Source organism: Gymnodraco acuticeps, unplaced genomic scaffold (assembly GCF_902827175.1).
Source record: "Gymnodraco acuticeps unplaced genomic scaffold, fGymAcu1.1, whole genome shotgun sequence".
Classification (NCBI taxonomy): Eukaryota; Metazoa; Chordata; class Actinopteri; order Perciformes; family Bathydraconidae; genus Gymnodraco; species Gymnodraco acuticeps.
In genome coordinates, this window is record NW_022989913.1 from 751,398 (window position 1) to 778,698 (window position 27,301).

At 40.5% G+C, this 27,301-nt stretch overlaps 2 protein-coding genes across 2 annotated transcripts; both read right to left on the bottom strand.

Annotated features, from left to right (window-relative positions):
- Positions 1-700: 700 nt before the first annotated feature.
- e2f5 (E2F transcription factor 5) lies at positions 701-10,594 on the bottom strand. The gene is made up of 8 exons (XM_034208705.1): positions 10,314-10,594; positions 8,322-8,431; positions 7,080-7,241; positions 6,563-6,671; positions 5,611-5,941; positions 3,165-3,299; positions 2,997-3,035; positions 701-1,715 (listed from the first exon to the last, which is right to left on the bottom strand). The coding sequence occupies exons 1-8, from the start codon at positions 10,440-10,442 to the stop codon at positions 1,639-1,641; spliced, it is 1,092 nt and encodes a 363-aa protein (XP_034064596.1). The 5' UTR covers positions 10,443-10,594; the 3' UTR covers positions 701-1,638.
- Positions 10,595-11,245: 651 nt separating this feature from the next.
- lrrcc1 (leucine rich repeat and coiled-coil centrosomal protein 1) lies at positions 11,246-27,158 on the bottom strand. The gene is made up of 15 exons (XM_034208866.1): positions 27,135-27,158; positions 26,419-26,622; positions 25,415-25,608; positions 23,517-23,691; positions 21,332-21,480; positions 19,450-19,654; positions 18,791-18,930; positions 17,202-17,403; positions 16,488-16,673; positions 15,478-15,652; positions 13,848-14,011; positions 13,020-13,228; positions 12,799-12,936; positions 11,576-11,711; positions 11,246-11,494 (listed from the first exon to the last, which is right to left on the bottom strand). The coding sequence occupies exons 1-15, from the start codon at positions 27,156-27,158 to the stop codon at positions 11,384-11,386; spliced, it is 2,412 nt and encodes an 803-aa protein (XP_034064757.1). The 3' UTR covers positions 11,246-11,383.
- Positions 27,159-27,301: the final 143 nt, after the last annotated feature.

The window sequence follows — 27,301 nt, forward strand, 5'->3', positions numbered from 1 at the left end:
TTAAATTACAGGATTGTACGGTTATAAATGCAAAAGAAGTTAGTTATGATGTAGTTCAAACAATATTGGATGATAGTCATTTTGAGTGTTTGGACTCAATCATGGGTCAAAATCGACTCGCGAACACAATGAACGTTAACAGCTTTTGAACACAAGGGTTAAGAGAAAAGCCACAGCTAAAGGATGTCAGATATTACAAAATGTTCCAATATGTTTATAGCTGATGGGATCAAAGGTTGTTGTGCTAACAGATTTGTTTTAAAGCGGACAATATAAACTTTGTGTCAATAAAAATGAATTGCACGTCTAAGTGTATAAAAGTGCAGGGCTTATTGTTTGTGAGCAAATTAAAACTGTGAATCAGACATTAACACAGCACTTGGAAATGTCCCCTGTGGTTTGTCATTAATCCGTCAGACAAAATGTCAACATATTGAGTGTTAGAGTTTCACAAGTTCTCCAAAAATGAGATTAGAAAAAAACATCTTCCCGTTTCCCAGCTGGTATAAATCAAGTGATGCTGCAGGTCAGGCTCTGGCACACATGCTTTCCATGAGGTTTGCCATCTGCGAGTGCTAACCATTTCACTCAGCCAAACAAGGAAGCGTTGCAGGAAGCGTTCAGATAGCATGAAACCTTGAATACTCCCAGACAAACCAGTCTCGCATAACGAAGGTTCAGTATGTTCAAATCAAATTATAATCACTAGTTGTCAGCAACTTTGTAAATGGAGATTTATTGAAAAAACTTCATAAATGTGCAAATAAAAAACAATACGTCACAAAAACATGACTTCTGTAATCAAAGAAAACCATAAATATACAAAATATTTAACATCTCAACAATTAGACATTTCAGATCAGATATCTGGCTAATTCACGAATCACAATTAAGGCAGTCAAACAGCTTCATTTTCAACAAACTAGAACCAAGAATATATTCTTTTAATTAAATAATAAAAAAAACATTAGTTATTTAAATATATAACTAATTATACAAAATGTAAAAAACAAAACTTTAGAGGCCTAAAATGGCAGTCTCAATAATTTAGAAAATAAATCTTTCTGGCATTTTCACATGAGAACAAGGTTACAAAATGTAACCAAAACATTCACTTATTAAATACAAAATGCCCTTTTATCAAAAATAACTAACTTTTACAAATGATGCTTTTCATGTAAAGTGACTTACATGCCCTGAACTCGATCATAAACCCTGTATCAAATGTAAGAAAGAAGCCAATACTGAATTGTTGAAACAAAGAGGGTTTTCACATTTCTGGATGTAGAAAAGTACAAAAATACATACACGCAAAAGTGCAGTAAGGCTGAAGATTGTCCTGGCTCACTTCCACCAACTATTACTCTGAATGATCTTTAACTAGGAAACGATTCAATTGGACACATAATGACTCATTGGTGAGTATTTCAGGCCCTTCTGTGTTGTGTGGCAAACTCAAGTTGCCTGGCAGACAAACAGTAACAAGTCTGATGTGCATGTTTTTTTTCAGATAACAGCGGTATGTTTAAGTATCAGCTGTGCAATTATAACAAAAATGGGGAAAGGCATCTTTAGAGCCTCTTTAGAGAGAGGCAAAAAGTGCCTGCTGAGATTGTACAAGTGTCCAGATGAGGGCCATCAGTAATTTAGGATCTGCACATCAAAAAGGTCACACACTCCCTCGTTGTCGTCCAGGTTAAAGCTGTAGTCTATTACTGTGTGAGAAGAGAGGAGCGTTAACAACAAATCATCCTGTAAACATGAACAGAGAACAAAATAAACACTATGGACATTAAGTTATGCTAGCAGAATAGCTGAGGGTTTCCCACACAGACTTTACTTGGGCGGGCCACCCAGGTATATTAACGGCAAGTATATTTCGCAACCTATTTTTATTTTTTATTCGTCCGCGACCACGACGCCATCTGCGATCGATTAACTTGTGGACAATGATCCCTCGCTCTACGCCTCCTGTACTCAGTCCCGGACTGGCCATCGGGAGGACCGGGGGGTTTCCCGATGGCCTGGCCTGTTAAGTGGCCTGCCTCACACAGGGTGACTAGCTGTCTACATGATGGGGCCTGCCGACATGGCCACTGTCATACAGATCATAAATCAAAGCCCTTGATTGGTCTCTGTGTGTCCTAACCTCAGCTCAGGCGAGGTAAAGGACTCTTGAGTGTTTAGATAGTTAACTTAGTCTAAGTTCTCAGTGGGTCTCAAACGGTTTGGTCACCATTTATGTAAACACATATTTCCATTTGAGAGGGGAGTGATTAGTAAAATAGGCATGAATAAAAAAATAAAAAGTTAACTAGGTGAAAAAAGGTAAGATACACTTTTGACAACTTGTTGAGAACTAAAACTAGTCTTTGCTGCTGCCTCAAAGAGGAGCAGGGGGGAGAGGAGGGAGACAGGAGGCTGATTCAGGAGCACAGACACACTCACCACTATAAATGAACCAAAAATAAATAAATACGTTTCAGTGTTTTTTCATTTTGGAAATGGTATGTTTTGGTTATGGCCATGATTTTATGATTATTGAAATGTATACAGTTCTGTTTCATATAGGTGTTCCCATAGATCTAGTCTCTAAATGTTCTCCTCAAAGTGCAGCAGATTGATGCATTTAACTCCAAAATAAAATCACATGGATAGGTTCCAAAAATACACATACATTTAAAAAAAAAATAGTAACCCATGTCCATATGTTTATTTGTGGGTAGTAGATTTAAACTATAGGGCTATTACTATGGGCCCTGCCTGTACCGGTTCGCTCTGCCATCGCGTGAAGGGTCTGCTAACAAGCGACCAACTGAAAGGTTAATGTTGTTGCACGTCACAAAGGCACGTCACCTCATCTGCGATCTGAAAGAGCTGCTAGCATAGCTGTAGACTCTTGGTTGAGTTAATTACATGTGTCTATATACTGTTAATGCAGACATGTTATTGACAGTTTTTCATTTATAGCATTAGTTAAGGTTTTGAGTACTTACCCTCCGCAGACATTAGCTCATCAATAAGGTCCACAGCACCTATAAGAGAATTAAAAGCAAACTTGAATCTAAAAGCCTTGATTGAAACAAATGTGTAGCAAACATTAAATGACCCTGAGTTTCATGCCTGTATGTACATATGGAGATAACCCTTGTAGCGTCACATACCATCTCTGTCGTCCTTCAGGTGGTCTCCGGGTGCGCTGAGCTTCAGCAGGCTGCCCACGTCCAGCACCGACTGAAACTCTGAGCCCAGGTCCATCTGCTGCTGCCCCAACATCACCGCGGACTGAACGTGACACTCTGCAGGGAGCAGCGGGGGGCAAAACTTAGCTATACTTTACAGTCTATTGTGGACAATTAAACTTTACAGGGCTCAATTATCTGGACCTAGAATTATTAAAGAGAACGCGACACACTGGGACAGAGACACTTCTACAGTCAGCTGTGGTGGGAGTCATTTCAAGTCTGGGCAGCGCTATGTAACATTTGATCCTCATATCAAAGTGTTTCTCTTTAACGGTATCTGAGGCAGAAATCCTGCAGTTCCGCCCGCCGGACCGGTAAGCGCAGCGAAACACACACACAGAGAGAACCAGACCGCAGTTCATTTCCTCATATTCCAAACGAGAAATTACGGTAGCAAATCACCCGGTTCTTTACGACCAGAACTATTAACGGGATACAAACCGGAAGAACCAGGCATGGAGGGAGGTGGCAGAGACAGTGGGTGAAACTGGTAGGTTTTCGCCTGTTTGGGGATTTTATATTTATTGCTCGCATAAAATCCCCGGGTTTTTTTGCTTTGTATGTCGGGGGCGGGAGATTCATGTGAATGGTTGTTGCTCGCAAAAAATCCCCAAGCTTTCAGACACGCCCAGCTCCAAGATTTTCGAAAAGCTGCTGTGTGGACGTACCGTAAGAGTTAGACCTAACACACTTAGCTATTTTATCTACCTCTGGAACAAGCTAAACTAGTTATTATAAATATATGTATTCTTCACTGTCGGGTCACTCATTACTGGATCAGTGAGCTGCATGAGATACTGACAGGCTGTCAGGAGGGAGAGAGAGGGGGGGGGGGGGGGAGAGAGAGGGAGAGAGGAAAAGAGAGCGCTTCCGCTCATTTCTCCCGTGTTATTCTCCAAAGTGAATGTAAACTTGAATAATGTACATCATTTGAATGTAATAATTAAGTTGATTGTTGTGTGTGGAAGCTCCAGTGAATGAGCCCCATTAACTGAGTTTTAAACATCACTTTAAATGGAAGATTTAAAGTGATGTTTAAATCTTACATTTAGGCCCCGCCCACTCGATCGGATCGGCGATTGGTATCGGCCGATACTGATCCCGGCGATCGGCCCCGAAATTGGCGATCGGAGCATCCCGAGCAAATACTATAGGAACTAGAATGATCTTGTTCTCGCATCTTGGCTCCAACATCAAATATCAGCAGACTTTTAAAGCTGTAATGAACCAAATGCACACATGACGTATTTCATGAATGAAAGTGTTTTCTTACTGCTCAGCAATGCAAATCTTTGAGTCATTGGATTTGGGGAACGTCTCCGAGTGCGAAACAGAGAATGTGTGTGTTGGCCAATATTTAATGCTCCATAATTGTAGTCAAAACATATTACTCTCAGTGCAAGCCATCATAGTTAAACAACAAGGAGATGATTACTAATTGAGTAATAGAGTTGCACTAAAAAAAGGATGGCAGCATATGATGCTGAAAGAACTGGGTGTTGAAAGTTCACTCTTACAGTAAAAACCAGTAATCACTTCCTATTTTCAGCTGTTGTTTCCCAAGGTGCAGTCAGATCACAACTAGATTGATTTCTATGTGGAAAAAGGCCACACATAATGTAACTAGTAGGTCAGGGAAAAACCGCTTCCTGGACTATAATAGTTTTTTAAGGTGTTCTTTGGATAGTACATTTAGACAACTATATTTGACTTGAATGTTGACTCCTTGAAGACTTGATGCCAACGTCCAACACAACTATTACACGCCTCGTCGTTTATTTAGGTACCTTTTCTGATATAATACAATAAAAAAGATAATTGACAAAACTAGGGATGGTCATAATAACTAACGTCATTTGACTCATAGTGTAGAGCATTTCTATCATTGCAGGGTATTTAATCAAACGTTGACTCAATGTTTAAGAGATTCTTTTCTTGTGAGGCCTGTGTATTGATAATGTCAGACATAATGTGTGGACTGAAACATTGAACTTTTACTAATATTTCTGCAATTTTTTTTAACATAAAGTATTAAAGGAACTTTTGCAGGTTTAAAAATCAAGTCATTTCTGCTATAAGATAATAGATAGATAGAATGGGAGGGAGGGATGAAACCCTCTTTAATGGTCACACATGCAGAGCACACAGTGACATTTGTTCTAGTACCAGGAGTCTAGTACTAGGAGCAGTGGGCAGCGCCCAGGGAGCAATGGGAGTGGGGGTTCCGGTGCCTTGCCCCTACTGACTGAGCCACTGCCGGACTGATGCTACTGTTTGTATAAACTGTGTCCCTGAACACATCAAATAAATCATATCATGTGGTATTTTTTTTGTTTTTGTAGAAGAACTTAATAAGCTTGCTTACCCATCTGCATGTCAGGAGGGGTGGAGGTGGGCGTCAGCGCCTCGTCGTGGTCGGGCAGCACCATCTGGTGGTCTGAGCAGAAGGAGCCCTGGCTGCAGTAGGAGGAGGAGGAGGTGGTGTTGGAGGAGGAGAAGCTGGACGTGGTGAGAGGAAACCTCTGCAGGGTGGCGGGGGTGCTGGGGGGAGTTGGCATTGGACAGATGTCGTCGATGGGCGGCACGGAGAAGACCACCGGTATTGAGGAGTCTGAATCCCTGTTGATGAGCATCACCTGGATGGGAGCCGAGTGGCTGCGCAGGTTCACCTGATACCTCTTCTGACCACTCTGACCCTGCGTGGAGAGGGAGAGCGTTGTCCTCATTACAGCAGATATAATCAACCTTCAAACATATACTGCAAGGGATCGCACGACTACTTGGATGTGAAAGGGGTCTCTTTCATTGTCAAACCAACAGACAAATACATCATGTTGGAGTTTGACTCAACGGGCATTTCAGGATCCTTCAACTCACTTTTTGGCAGCATCTCCAAATGAATGCCAATGTACCAACTGGATGTTTAAATGGGCTATCGTTTTCTTACAAATGCGCCAAAACAACTGAAGTGTAGTGTTCACTGCGCGCTTCAGTTTCCCCTCAGTAGCCACAGAAATCATTTATTTACAAATAAGGAGAGTTATTTAAACTAGGGTGTTTGTTAATCTGAGCTAAACGTTTAGATTCCCAATATGTGATCAGCTTAGTCTTTGGAGCTGGTCAGACTGGCTGTGTGAAGTCACGGGACTCTCTTGCTCGAGAGGACTTCAGTGGGAACGTCTGTTGGTAACGTGATGCTTAATCGGTCATTTAGCAGGCAGTAAACACTGAGCATTTGGGTATGTAGGAGGCAGCACTTTTCAAACACAGCCCATCTATTCTAATCAATACAAAATAGATTTTAGGAAGTTACCAACCGTTTCTGGCAGAGGTACCTCCAGCTGCGTCCCAGCAGGAGCCATTACAGCAAGAAGAGTGTCTCGACTGAAGGCATTGCAGATGTCTTCATGCGTGACGAATTTATAAGTGGAGACGTGTTAAGTAAACAGAAGCAGGATTACTTATGGGAGGAAAATAGAGACAATAAAACTAGAAAAACAAGACTGTGAGCATTGTGCACCTCAGGATTAGCCTAACTGTGAATTCACAAGAAACTGACAATAGCAAATATATTGACAATCCTCCGTTTATAAAATGTTCTTAAAAAGCAAACTATGGTAAAACAGATCAAGTAAAAGTGTGTTTTCCTCTCAAATGAATAAATGTGGCCTCAGGAGGGAACTACAGAGAGACACACATATTCAAGATCACAAAGAAAAAGTCTAATTTACACTTAATATGCTCAGTCCAATCGTAAGGTGCATTTTAAAGTAACTGGTGTAAATACATATACAAGTACAAGCAAAGAAACTGCCAGATGGCATAAAAGGATATGGGCTGGTGATGGGATCGTGGTTGATATGTGTGTTGTTCTCCTCGAGCCATGCCTTCTGGAGGTCCAGCTCTTTCTCTTGGGCCTCCAGCTCAGAGATTTGGGCCTTCAAAACCTTCAACTGCTCCAACACCTCCTGAGTTTGGCTGCCTGAGTTCTCTCCCCTGGATGTAGAGAAGAAATCATGTGGTAGCACAGCACAAGCTCAGCAACGAGTCATATATTAGTAATAATAATAATAATAATATATTAATTTTATATAGCGCTTTTCTGGACCCAAAGACGCTTTACATTTGGGAGGGGGGGGTATACAAACAAAACAAACAAAAAAACAAACAAAACAAAACAAAAAAACACAACAGAAAAGCAGTCAGGAGGAAGTTGATTAAGAGGGGGGGGGGCTTTATAGATAAAGAGTTGAAAAGGTGGGTTTTGAGGCGGGACTGGAACAGGGTGAGGGACTCAGACTCACGGAGGTCTTGGGGGAGTGAGTTCCAGAGCTTCGGGGCTGCCACAGAGAAGGCTCTGTCCCCGAAGCTCCGGAGTTTGGCCTTGGGGATTGAAAGCAAACCGGCTGAGGTGGATCTGAGGGACCGGGGTGGTTGGTAGAGGGTGAGGAGGTCAGTGAGGTAGGGGGGGGGCAGATGGTGGAGGGCTTTATTAGTGATGGTTTTCTCCATATATTAAGGCTTAAGTGGCTCAGTCAGTAGGGGCTTAGACTGTGAGCCGTAGGGTCGCTGGTTCAAGTCCCCGAACAGACCTAAATATGGAGTGGACTGCTACTTGGAGAGGTCCCAGTTCACCTCCTGCCCTGTCGTGGTGCCCTTGAGCAAGGCACCGGACACCCCCCTTCCCTCCTCACTCCCATTGCTCCCCGGGCGCTGTGCAATAGCTAAAAAAGTGCTATTGCTACTGCTCCTAGTATAGACTCCTGGTACTAGGATGGGTTATAAGCAGAGAACATGTCACTGTGTGCTCTGCATGTGTGACCATTAAAGAGGGTTTCATCCCTCTCATTCTAATCTAATCTTATAATTAGATTTGCTTTCTAAAAACACGGAAACACGTTTCAATGTAATGCCTAAAGGTGAAAGATGATACTTTTCATGCACAGTAGCATAGAAGTGCAATAAAATGTTTCACTTTGACAACATTCATTTATGAAAACATTTCGAAGGCAATTGCTTATCAGTAAGAAAGTGAATGTTTGACAGATTTGAACATAAAAAATAGTTTTTTCAAACCTCCACTGGATTATGTTCTTGTTTTTCTTCTCAATCAACCCGACTCCTTCCAGTACGTTGGTAATGTCGTATATCCTCCTCTTCTGTCTCACTGCCAAGCTGTCTGCAGCCTGTCAATTCAGACATCTCAATAACGAGTCTTACAGAGTGGCAGCTTAATATTGTTGACAAGATACATCACAGATACATTTACCAGGCTTTAACAGGACTCCCACTATCTGGGTGGTAAACATTTATTGATGTGAAAAGAGAGAGACTCAAACAACGGCGGCAAATGAATGATTTGGCAAATTAAGCTGCACAAACAGAAATAAAACCACTTGGCAGAAGAGGACAGTTATACAATAGCAGAGGAGGAAGGAGGAGGGAAAGGGTCTGAGGAGCCCGCTGTGTAAACATTACACAGCTTTGGCGCGCAAGAAGGAGGGAAAACTACCTATTTGTGTGATGGTAAGAAAGTAGATGTGTGGAAGAAGATACTTCAGTGGGGTCTCGCAAAGATTCATCCACAACTTTATGTTTTAGTGGAAGGGTTTTCTAGCTGATAGCAGACTGCCATGAGAAAACCGAACATTTTAAGAGATGTTAGGAAGGATACTTTCAGAACAATATGTAACTGCAACTATTGATCAACTTTTCTCCTCCTCAATTAATCTTCTGATCATCTTTCCAATGACTGTTTAGTGTATAAACTGGTTTCTTTGAGGCGACAAACATACATTTACCAATGTCACATGCTGCATCAGATTTGTACAGTCAAAGAGAACAACAACGTTTTGTTTTAAGGTGTTCCAAAAAGTTTTGGAACCAGTTCAGACTTGTGTCCAACTGTTGTCTGTGACACCAACGATGGTGTAATCTAGCATTAGAGTCACAGTCAAAATACATTTCACACTGATTAGATTAGATGTATTTCACTCGGGTTATACTAAAAGAGGATCCATATTAAATGTACTTAAATGAGAATGCCTACTTCAGAGGCTAGATTTAAGCAGTGGTGTAATAAGTACTAATACTGCAGTGTAAATACTCAGTTATAAGTAAAAGTCCTGCATTCAAAATGTTACTTAAGTAAATGTACAAAAGTTATGCAACCAAAATACTTGAGTGCCAAAAGTAAAAGTACTCATTATCCAAAGTGGCCTTTTGCAGAATAATACATATATTATCACGGGTTTATAATAAGTGAAGCATTAATGTAGCAGGATGAGATAGCATTAATGACTTTCTGTACTGCCAGGTATATCCATCCATTATAGTACATCAAGGTGTATTAGGTCATTTAACTTTTGTATTAATATAATAAACTCGCAAAAGTAACTCGTAACTAATGTTGTGAAATAATTGTAGTTATTAAACATTCCAAGATTTCTTTCCAAACTGTAGTGGAGTATTAGTATAAAGTATCATAAAATGAAAATACTCAAGTAAAGTAGTACAAGTACCTCAAACATGTACCCAAGTACTTGAGTAAATGTACTTAGTTACTTTACACCACTGAATGAAACATTAAAGTATTAAAAAAAATGAATTAAAATTAGCACAAAATACACCTTTAAGACTCAATTCAAAAGAGGATCTATATTTAAATATAGTTTAATGAGACTGCCTCCCGATTTCAAGTTTGTTTTCTTTGAAGTTAGATATGTCATCCGAGAAATAAATAATATTCAGACCCCTAGCCCTACTTTAACTTAAAAAGTGACAGTATTAAGATGGTTTATCTTAATAAACGTTAATAATGTAACTCCAAACTAGCTTCACAGACACCCTATGTAAACAGTTGTTCCTGCTTGTGAGTCGGTGTTACTGAACCCACCAACAAGGAGCTAATGGCGGCTAGCCAGACCACCTGTTAAGTAAATCAATGCACCTGACCGGCCCCGTTTGTGACTGACAGCCCTTTGTTCCCAGGTGGCACACGGGTTAGTCCCCCCGAAAACAACAGAGAAACAGCCACCCTGAGCCTGCTCTCCTCTCCGTTTCACTGACCACTTTCAAATCCAGGACGCCATCCTTCGCTTCTTGAAGCAGACTGACAAACTTCATCGTGAGGAGCCCCAAACTTTTCTCGTGGCGACTCGGTGTCGAGCGAACAGTCTCCGTCATCTCCAACTCCATCTTCCTTCTGTAAAATACTTCCTTTTAAAGTCAAGCGTCTGTTTTTTAACTACCAATAACAACCATTTCTGTCCAATAAAGCCTCTGTTAAAATAAACTCGACTGGTCGACGGCTGGCCAGTACCTGTTGGATTTTTAAATCAACGGACGTTACGTTAGGCTACTGTTGCCATGGCAACCGCTGTCCTGCTCGCGACACCCCTCCTCGACCAGAATTTGGCCCCACCCCCTCCGCCCAATCAATCCTCAACAATGTGTATGGACCATAGACTGGTATGGACGCCAAGAAGAGTCAAAAATAAATAATAAAGTAAAGCCAGACATACTCACGCCTGGTTAAGTATCTCGTACTTCACACTGCTAACTATTTTATCACTTTGAATAAGTCAAATTATGATGCAGGAGTTATAATTCAAGTCATATGTTTAACTTCCATTACATTTGACACTAAACTGACTTTCAGAACACAAAAGCTATCATTCACAGCATATATAACTTGAGTACATTTTAACCTAAAGTTTAGTGTGTTATCCTGTATGCTTACTGGACTGTTAAAGGGTTTTGCTTTTTATAGATTTATTGTATACACATCTGTAACTTCAACAAAGTAAACCCAGATAAATATGTCCATTCTTAATACTCACACTTTAATTACACACCCTTACCATGATTACAATTCATGGTTTCTCTAGGTTTGCAATTAGCTGTATATCTGTTTAGTTTAATTTAAGTGCACAACACAACAACATAGATTACGTAGTAGGCCAACTAGCGAAAATGTTCTTTAATAAAAAGAAAGAATATACTCGAGAGAGAATTTATTAGATAAATCATGATATACTAAAATACATAAATAACTTAACATAAAAAACACTTGTTTAATAAAAAATGTGTTTAAATTCAAAAGCTGCCATGGCAGTAAAGAGGTCACATGTCATGTGTTAAAAGTCTTTAAGTACACTTGTGAGACGTTTCATTTTCTCTTCCATCATTCTTTTGGTGGTTTCCGTCTCTTCCAGGAGCTGACGCATCTCCTCCTCTACATCATATACCTGAGGAGGACACAGATATACAACTTGTCTTAAATTGTTCAACATGAGGTTCTCATACAAACTATCCTGTCTATATTTTACCTTCTGATTGGCTTGTTCAATCTTCTTCTGCTTATCATTTGCCAGTCGTAGCAGCTCAGCTTGATGAGAGGCTTGACCAGACTCTAGCTGTCGACGAAATGCATCATCCACACAGTGTAATTTATCTACTGCAGCTCTGCAAGACAGACAACAGATAAAACATAATGTTACAAAAGGAACTAAGAGGATGTTGACCTAACTGCCTTGTCAGGATATTAGGATGGACGGTACCAGAAAAGAAACACTGACGAACAAACATATGTTTTATTTTAAATGACATAAGTTACATGCTCTTTATCAAAGGCACTAAGACACCCTGATCATAATTTCACTTTATACCTAACATGTAAATACAATTAATAGTCTTCAGAGTTCTCTATCTTTGGGTTTTAAGAGAATGATGGAAGAGCCATGTATTTAAGAAATACTGCTTACTGGCCCAGAAATGTCCAAGTGAGATAAAGTATGGTCCTTTAAGGCAGGGGTATCAAACTTAAATGTCATCGCGAACTACATCAGTATTATGGTTGCACTCAAAGGGCCGGTTGTAACTATATAAATATACATATATAAATATACATAAAATAATGTATTATATTACATTATTGCCTCTGCATTGGATTATTATCAGATAGGGTAATAACTTCATAATTAACTACGTCTGAAAGCAGAAGTCCAGGGCAAATAATTGCAAGTCTCTTCAGTGCACATGTCACAAAATGAGATGCATTGTGGGACATGTAGTTTATGGGCAACCTGCTTCTGTAAAGTGGCATGTGACCAAATAATAAACGTATTATATTCTTTGCAAGCTCTTGCGGGGCTACATAAAATGAAGTTGCGGGCCGGATTTGGCCCCCGGGCCTTGAGTTTGACACCCCTGCTTTAAGGCTTTAGATGAAAGCAATTAAACTGCTTTCTTGACAGTGTAAATGACTTCCCTCTCCTCCAGGATTAAAGAAAGCAGAATGGCTGTCCTTACCTGTCCACAGCAGGTGGATTGGACCAACATGTGCACATCGTACATATGGAAATACAGAGTCAAAACTGTATTATAAGGTTTGACTGCTTTTAAAATTCTTCTTGTGACTGATTTCATGCAGGCTAATTGGTATTTCTACAAAAGAGATGCAAATACATCTAAAATAAGCTAATTTTATCAAATATAATTAACTTTTACTTGATAACTACACGTTATATTTGTCTCATGTAATTGATCATACTTTTGTGCTTCGATTGCTCTATCTCTTTCTTCCAGCAGCAAGCGTTCCTTGGAATCAAAGCTCTCCTTCATGCTCTTCACCTGGCTCTCCAACCGAGTCAGCAGGTCGGCCTTCGCCTGCCACTTCTTACTGGAATCACTAATAGAAGAATAGATAGACATATATCCATGTCAGTATATTGTACATAAAGTGTCTTAATATGTGCGTGATGGGATGCTTGCCTGTAAACTCTTTTGATCTCCTCAAGCTTTGCGTCCTTGTCCTCCAGCTGCTGTTTGAGCTCCTCCTTGCGCAGGCTCAGATGCTCGATCCGCTCCTTCAGCTCCGCCTGCTCAGATGTCTCCTCCTCCAGCTGCTTCTGGAACCTCTTCTGGGTCTGGACCGCCTCATCGCGCAGCCTGCGGGTCTGATCATCGCGCTCCTGCAGAGACTAGATAGCAGGAAGGCAGAGGAGAAAGAGAAAGCGCACGTCTATGGATGTTCCAGGTTCTTCTTTTTTTTAAACTTTATTTATCCAGGTAAAATCCCATTGAGATCAATGATCTCTTTTTCAAGGGAGACCTGCAGCAGTAGGTTCCACAAGAAGACATAAAAACATAAACAACAGAACAACAAAAGGACATCATACAGCAAAATGTACAGGGATTACAATTTACATATTTAACCACATGTACAGGTAGCCTACCAACAGCATCTGATTTTGTAGCATCCAACCGAGCTTTAAAAACATGTAGTGGTACTAGCTTGGTAATTTTCCATTCTTTTTGCAGACTGTTCCATGTTAGTGGAGCTGCACATCTAAAAGCTTTCTTCCCTAAGACAGTCCTAGCACTTGGTACATTTAATAAAACCACAGCATGCGATCTCAGGCAATAAGTACTTTCCATTCGCCGAGAGATCAGGGAGCAGATATAAGATGGTAGTTTATCCAACATGGCTTTGTAAATGAAAAAGTACCAGTGACTGAGCCTCCGTACAGTAAGTGATAAGATGTGATGGACCAAGGTTTTGGTTTTAGAACAACTCAGTGATTTCAATATTAAAAGTACCTCTTTGAGTCTGCGGATGGTCTCTGTCTGGTCATCAATGATTTTGGTTTTGATTTTTAGGGCATCAGTGTCTCTCTCGTTCAGTTTCTTCTGACTCTCCAGCTCAGCGCCCAGCACCTCTAACCTGGCCTCCAGGCGTCCACGATCCTGAGACAAGGATGCTCCTAGTATAGAGAAACACATACAATTGTAAATCAGATCTCATCTATAAAACTTTACTTTAACATCTATTATTATTATGTATCTTTTCGATCCCTTTTCTTTTTCTTATTTGAGTGCATTTTATTGCCTATATGAAGAATTATTTTCCGTCGTAGCATTTTCTACAGTGTACATTTACCATGCCCTGTGTGTTTCTCCCACATAACCACTAGATGACAGACTTTACTTGATACAGATGAAATAAAACATCAGCACATATAGTATTTAACCAAACAGCTCAAATGTCCTTCATACTGACTCTTAAGTTAACATTTAAGAGTGACTCACTCTGCCTATGACCAAGAGTTGGACTCAAGGAAGACCTGGGGCCTGTACTACGAAGCTGGTTCAACCTAACCTGGATATGTTTGAGTTAGCCGGTTGGCCTAATCCAAAACCTACGCGCTCTCGCTGAACGGTAATACGACCCGGGTTATCAAGTGGATCGGTCAAGCCAGCCGTGTCCTATCTAGTTAGGTGCGCGTTCACATGAAAGGGGTGGTATTTGGAGCATTCGACCAATCACAAACATGGAGAAGCGCACTGACAGCGCAGCGTCATACTTCCTGAATGAAAAGTCAACTATAATATTAGACAAATGAAGAAGTTAAACTTTAAACATCCATGACTTAAACACTTTATCCAGGATAAAAGCCACCTGCAAGGTGAATACAGCTGCTAACAGAAAAAGTGTTTGAATGCGTACATTAACAGGTTTATGATATCACTGCCCCGACACGAGTGGATCTGACTTTAATTACATTTGTCTCGAGTGTTTCGTCAACTTAATGTGTTGCTTAAAATAATATCTACTTCTGCATACAGTATGTGACACTGTGAGTGTTGCACGGCCAGATACGGCTCAGCTGAAGAAAATATATGATACATTATGAGGTGATATGCCGCGGACTGTACTTAATGTTACTCTGATCCGGTTACTTATGTTGTGGCAGATATTTAAGTAAGCTTTCTTAACGCTAATGTTATAATAGTCAGATTGCTCTGAAGATGGGAGGTGATATTCTATTAATGTTCACGTTCACACAGTCGGTGATTTTTGCCGGCCGTCTTTCCTGCAACGGCAGCTTTTCTGTATTTCCTTTCTCCTGTAATATGACTTGATCGCTTTAAACTCCGCACACTAACCTCTGATTGGTCAGCAGGCGGTGCTTTCACTGAGTTGAGCTCTTAGCCTGCAACCTAACCTGGGCCCGACCAGGTTAGCCGCACAGCATAAGTTACCATGGAGATCTAGCCTGCTAAAAAGAGAACCAGCTTCGTAGGACCGGAAACCCCGAGTTTTCCCTGAAGTAAGCCGGCTAAGCGAAAATCCTGCTTCGTAGTATACCGCCCTGTACTCATGTTTGAATGTGTGCGATGCACTATAAGGCTCATTCAGAGTCACCATCATGTGCTGGACGTCTCCCACCTTGCTGAGCGAGCTCCTGGCCCCAGATCTTCCTCTCGGCCCTGAGGCCGTCGATCACAGACTCCTGAGCTGTGAGCTGAGACAACAGTCGTCCCTTGTCTTTCTTAAGCAGCTCGAGCTGCAGGCTGAGACGCCGGTCCTGCTCTGCCTCTGCTTCCAAGGAATGCAGACGGCTCTGGCAGAGGGACAGACAGAGACGGACAGTATTAATGATCAACGGCCATCTGTCACGGCTGACAGATGGAAAGGCAGCTGGACGCTCCAGTATTCATGCTGAAGGCTCCTGAGGGCTCAGGCTGGACAATCTGTGGCCAGGCAATGACTGATGACCATAACAGGACATCTCTATTTTACCTTTTAGATTATTTATTTATGAAAAACCTGATCAGATAATGAATTCCTTTTTTAACATTAATATAACAAACAACAAATTCAAATATTAACAAAAAACAGAAACAAAAAAGGTAATGGTTACATGTGTTCATTATTGAAGAAGGGTGTATACGAATATCTTGAGATTTATATATCAGTTAGTCCACTAGCATGTGCAGTGTCATAAAGCATCCATTTGTTCAATTTCACTACAACAACTTTCTCTCTCACTAAATGCTTTTTTCCATTGTATAAATCTCTCTATATCATTTATTTGCTATATATTGGCTCATTCAGCCTTATATTAATTTATTCTCATTGTGTTCTTACTTGTAAACATTACTATGTTGATCAAATATCGATCATTATCAGTGACATTTATACTTTCAAGGTACCTGATGTTGCATTCCATAGGTAATGCATATCCCAGAATACCTTTTTACTACTTTTAAATGCATTTACCCATAATGAGTATTATTGATGATATTTTGGTTTACTTCTCTATTACTACATATCAACATGATTGTTGTTGACCAGTGTTTTTAAAGATGTATATAAGGGGTAATGAAGTAGTAGGTTAGATGATCCTTTTCTTATCCCGGGATGTATCTGTCTGTATCTTTACTTGAGCGCAGTACCTTCAGAGCAGTGACAGCTTCTCTCTTGGCTTTGATGAGATCAGTGATGCGGTTCTTCTGTTCTTTGACCATGGCTGTGAGCTCCTGCACCAGAGAGGCTGATTTCTTCTCCCTCTGCTGGGACTGGGCCAGGGTCGCCTTGAGCCCCAGCAGCTCTGCAGTCATCTGATCACAAGCGTCCTTTACCTGCAGAAGCAGAGCGAGGAAGGGGGACAGAATGTGAGTGAGAAGTCTAGGAGTTCAACAGATTGAAGCATTACCTGACTACATTTTTTTTCAATCAATACCACATTCGGACAGAAAAGGTTCTTTAAAGAAAGCTATTTCGTTTTAAAGTACGAGTTTAAATTTTGCTGGCAATCTGTATCTCATTCAGACTTTTCTAAAGGTCAAACATAGTACACTTTAAGTACAAGATTGTGCAAGTTGTAGCAATAAAGACAAGATGAGATTTTCTGCAGAATGTCTGAGTGACCTGTAACCATAACGAGAACATTGATTAATATCCAATCCTTTTGTACAGCTTTCTTCCTGTGGCAATCACAGTCTACTTGTCCAGATTCACATGACCCTAATTCAATCTCAGCTTTCATCATTGGGCTGAACAAAAGAATCAAAGCGAGCCCATGTAGACCGGGGTCAATTCCAGTTCAATCATTTTACTTTTACTAGACCCAGTAATCATTAATCAGCTAAGTCTGTATTTTGGCAGACCTCAGAGAAGCGAGCAGCCTCGATGGTCAGCGCCATGCGAAACTCGTCCTCCAGAGCTGCGTACAGTTTCCTTCCCTCTTCTAGTTTCTCCTGCAGCTCCAGCACCCTGTGGCCATGCCTCTCTTCCACTGATGCAACCTCTTTAGCCACCGCCTCTCGGAAATCTGCCCCGCCGGGCTGCAACCGCAAATCCAGTTGTTTTCTGTGAGACAACGTGAAAAAGGATTGTACAGTTGATAAGACCTCTTTTTATAAAGGTTAGGAGGGCCTTAACACAAACAGGAAAGCCTGCACTTTGAAATGTGTGTAATTTAAATTGTGTACGTGAAGTAGATGTAATAATATTCTGAAATACAGAAGGTTGAGCACTCAACAATTTGGAAAGAGAAAAGTTTCAATGATCAATGTAACTGACATGTGCCAACACTCTTGGCGTTAGGTGTGTTAATATTTAAATGTTTTGCTATTAAAAATCTTTAATTTAGGTTTAACATTTCTTTAGTACTGTTATTAAAACAAATACCCTCTTTAATATCCCAACAACTTGATTCTTAAAGGATAAACTCACTGTTTCCAAGTCTATCGTACAAAACAATGTTCTTTTATGGAAAAACAATTTGTACTCAAAAGTAGGGTTGGGAACCGAAACTCGGTTCCAGATGAGAACCGATAAGAAAATGCCGGGTACCGGGTGCCCATACAAAATACACAATTTCGGTTCTGCTTAACGGTTCCTAAACGCGGTAGACCCTGTATTCCAGCGGGTCCGTCTGCACCGCGGTGCTGCGGTGACCCGGTGGAATACAGGGCGGACCTGGAGAATCACAGAACGGCCGGTCGTCAGCGGGCCGTTGACGGCCGGCTCGGTACGCTGACGGCCGGCACCGCCCTTCATTTTTTTAAATGGCATCATATAAATTGCGCTGACAGGCGACAGAGGTCCACAGTTGCCCCGCAGCGATGCTCCCCCGCCCTCCCGTAGACATTTCACGAGCTCAGTCACTTCATAACACCAAAGATAGGTCGCGGTAAACACTCTGAAGTGAGGCTCCACTACACTAAAAAAGAAAAAGAAAAGGCAAAGTGTAATGCCTGTTAATAGCTTGCCACAGGCAAAGCTCAGTTAAAATAAAGCACAGCTATTGTGCAATACATTTGTATTGCATGTATATTTTTAGTAACAATTTCAGTTAAAGCTTTTAAGAATAAATATATTTTTGTTATCTAAACGTTTGACCTCTTTATTTTACAATTTTGGAATCGAAACGGGGAATCGATAAGAACCGGAATCGATAAGCAGAACCGGAATCGAAATCGGAATCGATAAATTTCAAACGATACCCATCCCTACTCAAAAGGCTGTAACTTTGAAAGATGTCCTTTTGATTTGTCTCGTTAAATATTCATGTTACAATTGAAAAGGCATTTTATTGAAACACAGATTTTTATATTGGCAGAAAATGTGGTATTCATACACTTACAGGAAGAAGTTGATTAAGAATATTGATTTTCATCCCATAACACTGTGTTGATATTAAGCAACACATGACCCCGTCCATGTGTTTCAGAGTAAGGTCCTCCAGGTGTACCTGTGCTCCTGCTCCCTGGCCGCCAGCAGCTCATGCAGCTGCTGCAGTTTGTCTTTGTGCTGACGCACTGCCGCTCTCAGGATGTCCGACTCTCTCTTCAGAGCTCCTGCCTTGTTCTCCAGCTCCTGGTGCCGCTTCATCTGAGGAGGGTCAGCAAGTTTTAAATCAATACTGTCAGAGCTCTACTGAAGCCTTACTCATTGATTCGCTGTGTAGGAGTGATGACAGATCAGAGTGAGTTACTGTAGTAACCATGTTCAGGGATAGGGAACAGAAATAGCATGATATCACAAACCTGCCAGCTCAAAGCACAATTTGACAGTCAAGTACTAAAACTTAGCCAAGACTGTAACTGCAACAACAGATATAATTAGTATTTTGAATGCTTCAGAGAATTACAACAAGGGTTTTGTATGCTGTTTTGTTTGTTTCATGTATCTATGACATTTTGGGGTGTTGTCATGGCGTTATTTTTAAGCGAGTAAAGTATTATTGTACATCGATGTACTGCTGTTTGAAATGTAGCCATAAACACATGTACAGAACATTGGGCTCTGCACCTGCAACAGCCAATGCTCCACTCTACTTGCTCCAGAGTGAATTTGCACTATACTGTAAGTTTCAAAAGTTTTGGGGTTTCTTCGACCCACTTCCTGTACCTCCTCAGCCTGCTGGCGAGCCCTGAGAGCGTCTCCCTGGGAGATGCTCTCCTCCAGTCTGCGCAGTGCAGTCTTGTGCTGCTCTTCACTGCTGCGGGCCTGCTCCAGTTGCCGGCTCTGGGACTGCCTCCTCCCCTCCAGCTCCTCCACCCGAGCCTGCAGTTCAGATCGCCCCGATCGCTCCTTCAGCAACAATTCTTTCAGTCTATTCGAGGAGAAAACAAGATAAGAGTGTACAAAAGCGTACAATACCCTGAATGATGTTTTTACTGCATATAGAGACTGATATAGGCAACCGCACAATGTTGTGATGCGCTTGATTGTCCCTAGTGTTTTATCGCCTGCTGTTAAAATGTGATAGCCTCTGAAATTGAAGAAATCTGCCAGAACAGCATAGTCAAAAATGTTAGGGAGAGAAAACTGAAATATAGTGTAAATGAGAAAAGAAAGAAATATAAATACAAAAGGGCAGTCTGTTGAAAAGGAAAAAGAATGGAGAGAACTAGCTTGGCTTAGTATTCAGGACACCTATGAAGACTGCACAAGCATCTACAGTTGCTCCGTCTTTAATTTAGCCTTGATGAGTCATTTCACTGTAATCTGTCTCCTGATGAGAAAGGGAGTAAACAGTATCAGGCGACGTGTTCACTGTCATTACAAAGTGACAGTGAAGATTGATTCATGTAATAGAGCTGACATACGCTTGTCAACAGGCTTCTAATTACAACCATAAAGCAGATTTATCTAGGCAGGGTGGGATGCAAGCAAGAACAGTGCATAGAATAGTTACACCAGGCTCTCCCATGTAGGAGTTTTTCATTATAGATAACTGTACCTTCTGGAATTTAAGTATATCTAGGTGGGGAAAGGATCTTTATACTCAATAGCTTCATTGTTGCAGACACCTGCAGGCATACTAAGGAATAGCAGGGAGTACAAAAGCACTGCTGCAGTACTGTTTAAGCAACCATTACTACTAGCACAAAACGAGTTGGCTTGTCTATCACTAGCTCAATCAGTTATTCTGGTACGCCCAGGAGGTAATGTTTTTGTCTTAGTTTGTCTTCATCAGTAAAACCTTTAACCTGATTTTCCTGAAACTTGGAAGAAGGGTATAGACTGGGCCACGGAAGATCCTATTTCATTTTAAGAGCAGGGCTTATTCAAGGGGCGAATACAGAAAATTCCCTTTTGTTAACATTGGAAAATAGGGCAAAGGTTTTAAAAGGGTGAGGCGGGCCTCCAGGGGGCTTCAAACAGCTTCAAGTGGGGCTTATTAAATGGATTCTAAGTTCTAACATTGATTTTCAAAAGAAAGATCACATAAAATAGCTTAAACGTGTTTGGTCTGACAAAAAGGTGAAAAGGGTACGTTTTCTATAAATAATGAACCCATAAACTGATAGTGAAGTTGTGTCACTTTAGGTGGCTAACATAGATTTTGCTGCAGTGCTTAGTTCTTGTGCTGGTACGGTCTGGTTCTCCAAATGATTGCCGTGATGATTACCTTCTACCTTAGGAAATATGGACAAGTACCTCATTCAACTTCAAAACATCTAAACTATCCCTTTAAGATTTTGGAATAATGGAGTGCAAATTGTGTGCTTGATTTCGTAAGAGGCTACGGGACAATGAGAGAGAGGATATTAAGTGGTGGGATGGATACTCATTGTTCAAGAATGAGACAGGCAGCGGGCATTGGTCTCAGGAGAGACAATAGAAAAGATGAAGAGGGCGGAAATAGATGAGAATCCATTATGCGGTTGACAACTCAAATCCACAGAGACATGTTTGATTATCCCTTTTCATCATGATATCTGCTTTAGAGCTACTGCACCGTTTGTTTGCAAACATCTGTGGGTCCATCCAGTTTCCCTCTTACCTGTCGGTGGTGTGCAGGGCCATGCTCTGCAGGTCTTTTTCCTCGCTGACTTTTGTCTGCAGGCACTTTAGATCCTCGGTGAGTTTCCTCGCAGCCTGCTCAGCCTTCCAACGCCTCTCCCTTTCCTGGTCACGCTCTTCCACAATAGTCTGACCAATGGACATAAACAAAAACACACATGGGTTAAATTCAGAGGTCAAATGTCATGCATTTGCGCGGTTTGCATGTATGTGTGATAGGTCTGCACGATTTGGGGAAATAATCTAATTGCAATTTTTATGACAGATATTGCGATTCGATTTGCGATATTTGTTTTTAAGCGACCCAACGGAAGTTTATTGTAAAATGCGGCCATATCTCCGGCTAGGAAGGTCGTATCAACGTGCTCCCGTCTCTAGCACCCCCGCAGCCCGAGCTACGAGTGAAATAACTAAACTTACATGAAACTTCCGTTGGGTTGCTTTAAAGTCAAGCTTCAGTTTAAGACTCACCCTGTAATAGATGTAAAACATGTGATTTTTTATTTTTTTATCCTTTATTTATCCAGGAATGTCCCATTGAGATACAAGATCTCTTCTTCCAGGGAGTCCTGACCAACACGGCACACAACAAGTTTCAACATAAAACAAGGGCATTAAACAAAAAACATACAATTTAAATATAAATACAGAAGGCCATTTGTGCAGTGGCAAGAAGCATAATCACATCAGCAATAGCATCAGGTAAAACAGTTACATGTTTCATGAAGGGCTAATCGTAGCATACCTTTAAAAGCATTTACAGTAGGAAGTGCCTCTCGACAAAGTTTTACTTGCAGCGTATTCCATAAAAAGGGAGCATTACTAACCTGACTCAGATGCTTTATTTCACCAAACCATCTCCATTGGAAGCCGTTTGGAAAGGGCAGGCACTTTCACTTGGCAGGTGATTGGATCAATCTGTCTATCACCTTCTATCATGGGCCACTTCTGATTGCTTAACAATGGCTGGTACATGTGGAGCACAGCACTTCTGATTGGTGTGGATGAGTGACACACAAGAAGAAAATAATAATTGATAATGATTTGATAATCGATTAATCGTTCAGCCCTAATGTGTGACAATTAAAGAGGGTTTCATCCTTTCGATTCTATATCAAGGGTATGAGCAATAAATGTCAATGTTATTTTGCAGTATCAGTACGTTGCTATGGACAATACTGATAAGAAGAAAGAAGAACTCCATTCCAAGTCTGTTTACAGGTGTACTCAAATTTATTTCAGTGATGTCGTTTTTATTTCACACTGTTTTACTACTACTATTACGTTTTTTATAGCTTCGAAAGCTTTCTAATTTATCTTTAATTTCTTGCATGAATTGGTCTCTGTGTGTATTGTTTTAGTCTTTTTAGATGTTTTCATGGTCTGTACTTTTTCTGTCTTATTTTCACTCGTCAGTCTTCTGTCAAGCACTTTGAACTGCACTTACCAGTAAGAACGGTGCCATAAAGTGAGTTTGATTAATTGAAATTACATATGTGTTTTATTAAACATCTGTAGATCGACATGCCGCAGCGGGAAATCTGATAAGTTGCCTACATTTTTTGATCAGATCTCTGTAGCCCACTCCTCATCTCTGCTTGAGGCTAGCATTAGCGGCTACTAGCATAACACACTAAAAAATCTGACATAACTGTTGGTGGTCAAGCTGCATTGTGGGTAATGTAGTCATCAGGTTTTAACATAAAAGAAGAATGTGTGGAAAACTGAATATTTTTGCTTACTATCTATTCTATACATGGTTTGATTTTCATCCAGACAGTTGTTGGACTCCGGGAGTGATAAGTATGCGTTAAATAATATATCATGGACGTATCCTTGGAAACACTGGGATGTAGTTTTCTAAAATGAATAAATAGAATGACCTTTGAAAGGGAAACAAGTTGAAGAAAGATCTTAATGTTGTTTTGTTATGTCTTTGTTTCGTTTTTTTAAATCTTTTATTCTGTCCCTGAATGTGCATGTTATTGTGTAATAGCTTTCTGTCAAACAAAGAAACCGAAAACAAGTATTCTTTCACAGCGGTGCGGGTACAAACACCCAGAGGATGTTTACATCCCTATTCTGCGAAGTCATAACCTTTTCCACATTACATTCATCCAATAAGAAATAAACTGCCTTCAGACGGCAGCATCTCCATGCCGTACCCTGTAGGTTTCCTCCTCTTCAGTGGACTTGGTCTTCATATCGCCTGAGGCCTTCGCAGCTCTCACAGCTCCCCTCCTCATCGGCGCTGCTGCGTCTTTCCCTCCTGCGCCACCAGTCTTCCTTCTGAGACCCTCGGCAGACTTTGAACTCCTCTGTTTATGATTCTCCTGATCGCTGCACATAAAACAAATCACAGGTATTGTAAAATGGATTATAAAAAGCCCTCAAGCTAATGTCTGGCTCGATAAAGGTCAAAGCAGACAACCTGCTCACTTTTATAGGAAGGTAAAGTTTGAACAACTTTGAATTTAATCTGGAGATAATATTTTAAAATCACCTTGCCCTTAAGGACAGTTGGACACTTAAGTGAAATAACTGAATACTGAGCACGTGTCAGCAGCGGCTGATGAAGCAAGATGAGGGGGTAGACCATAAAGGCATGGCCGTTAATCATGGCAGTGAGATGACAGTTGTAATTTCTACCAGAGAGGAGGAATTTTACCACATCGCTTAGAGAAGAAAATGTATCAGCACCATCCAGCTTAGAAAGGACATTCTAAATCCTAAGATACCTGGTGATGTGTGATACATGAATTTGATTATCTTTAATCAAAGGTTAGTGTCTAATAGAGCTTAAGATTAAGTGTTGATGGTAAATGTAGTTAACTGAAGCAATTCATTAAGTGCTATATTGAGCGAGAAAGCTGAGTTCTTGTGTTTTTGAGCACTACCTCCAGTCTACTGAGAGTAAAACCTAAGCTCTTCCTTGCATCCAACTACGTCAAACGATTTTGCTGGAAGCATAAAGAACACTTTGCAGCAGGAGAACTCAGCTTTCTCACACAATACATTAGGGATGTAACGATACCAAAAACTCACGGTACAATAATATCGCGATACAAAGTCCACGGTACGATATTTATCGCGATATTGAAAAATAAATCTGATTTGTACAGCATTTTAGTAGTATTTTAAAGTGTCAACAATATAATAATCAGACCCTGCAATAAAATAAATCATGTTTCACTTTAGTTTTTCAAGTAACTCAACTCTAACTCACTAACTCACTCAGCAGGTTTTTAGGAATATGAGCATGTCCACATTTCCAGGTAGAAGCTGGGATGTTTGGGCGTTTACAATATCCCCTGCTGTGGAAAAAACTCTCTTGCTTGGTACTGATGTTGCTGGGACAGAGAGATATGCTTTGTCCATGGGTGACAGCAGTGGGTCAAACTGTGCATTGTCTCTCCACCACTTCAAAAACAATACAGTTTTTGCCAAGAAGGTGAGGCTTATTGACAGGGCGAGATATAAATATACTGTTGGTACTTGTCAATGTCTCTAGGTATGTACATGTAGCCCTGTAAATACGATGTCCTTTTGTGTTATCTGTTGTTGTAACCATGGTTGTAACCTACTAGCTGCCATGTTGGACAGGTCTCTCTTGAAAAAGAGATCGATGATCTCAATGGGACCATCTGGTTAAATAAAGGTTTAAAAAAAAAAAATGTGTTTAAAAAAAAAGAATTATAATTTTTTTTTTTTTTTTTAAATCGCGGTAGATTTTGTCAGTCTCACGACGGTATTGAGACATTTATTTACCGCGATATCGCGATATATCGTTACATCCCTACAATACATGTATTCCCGCACTGAAAAATGTATTGTTCAATGGACTACCATTACCATAAACTGATTGGACATCAACATAAAAGTTTTCCTTTTAACAAAGAGATCTTAGTAATTGTGTGCTTTTTGTGGATGACAGTAAACCACTATTAAAGAATCAGGGAGTACATGTCAACCAGGCCACAAAACAAATGATTTTCATTACAGAGTAGTGAACCTGAAAGCTGAAACCTCTGTTTTGTGCGGAGATAAGCAGCTGCAGAATCACCTGTCTGATCTTCGGCCCTTGGTTTCTTTGGAGGTCGTTCTTGATGTAATGCTGCTTCGATGTTTGGGGATCCTGGTGCGCCTCCTGTTTTCCTTCCCGCTGTCACACTCACTCTCTGAAGTGCGGTCTGTGTCCCTCTTGGCTTTCTGTGCTGTCGCCACAGTACAGCTACTAGATTTGTCACCTGTAGGGACCTGAGTAAACATCACACAAATTCATTATATGTGTCTGGATGAAAACAAAAAATCGTCTACATCAGGGGTGTCATAATGCTTCATCGCAGGCCACATTAGCATTATAGTTGCACTCAACGGGCCAGTTGTAACTTTAAGACTATATAAAAATACATATATACATATTTAAAATAATGTATTATATTACATTATTGCCTCTGCATTGGATTATTATCGGATAGGGTAATAACTACATAATTAACTACGTCTGAAAGCAGAAGTCTAGGGCAAATAATTGCAAGTCTCTTTAGTGCGCATGTCACAAAATGATTTAAAAAGAAAATCCAAATTATGGAAAAAAAGTCAAACTCAAAAAAAAGGAAGTGACATTTTGAAAAAATGTCAAATTCTAAGAAAAAAGTCTAATTTGAGATGCATTGTGGGACATGTAGTTTATGGGCAACGTGCTTCTGTAAATCGGCATGTAACCGTATAATAAACATATTATATTCTTTGCAAGCTCTTGTGGGGCCACAGAAAATGAAGTCACGGGCCGGATTTGGCCCCCGGGCCTTGAGTTTGACACCCCTGGTCTACATGCTAATAAACATTGATTCAATCATTATTCAAATTCAAGAACTCCTCACTAAAGATATAATAAATGTGGTGACAACACAAATACTTAACCGTTCATGTGATTTATATCCTGTTTGGAAAAAGAGCCCTATAAGATGTTCAGAAATACTTCTTTAACTTCTCTCACCTCGCTGTATGCCTCACACAAATGCTTCTTAATCATTGACTTATATTTCAGCAGTGTTAAATGGGCACCTTCTGGATGAGCTGGGACACTTGGTGCTCCAGTTTCCTGATGCGTTGTTCATTAGCTGGGTCTGCTGGATCGGCCACAGACGAGGGAACCTGTGCAACTGGATCTGTGATCACTTCGGAGGCAATCCGTTGACGAAACTGGTTCAGCACCTCATCGATACGGGGTGTGGTGAGATGGACGTCCTCTCTAACCTGCAACGGAAACTTAAATTAGCTTTTTTTCCCTTTAGAGGTTATGCACTGTGGCTTTCTTTTAGGAGACTGGTTTCTATAATGTTCACTACCCTGGATTGAAGACACTAAATCACACATTATTCCAGAAATGAATTGACCATTGGGAAGCTGCTATTAACAACAACTACCTGGGCTACAGAGTGATACTGCACGCTATGACCAGCACTATCACTTCACATAACGATGGTCAAGTCACCCAAACACCTTCAGTAATACACCAACTTTTTTTCTGTTAGCACTTTGGGAAAGTGTGAGGACAGCAACATCTAGCAACAAAAATACAGATGTGGAATAAAAGTCAGTCAAATATGAATTTTGGATCTTTGTTTGATACAAATGCCACATCGATTGATTTCTCTGATGTCTCACAATGTAAAGGGTTGAATTATTTTTAACAGGGAGCTTCTTTAGTATTAAGAAGTAAATGTATATGTACACTAGACACAGAGTTTGTTCTAAATGTGGCAAATTTCATTTTGTACTCTGCACTTGGTGCTTTTGTCCATTTGTATTGTAAATATAAAAAACGTTGGTTGGAAGGATCATAAATACAGAACTCACAGATAAATTGTGATAATTTGCCCACAATAAATAAGAAGACAGTTTATCTGTCAGAGTGGGTGCTCTCTCTCTTTGATCCTTGCCACTA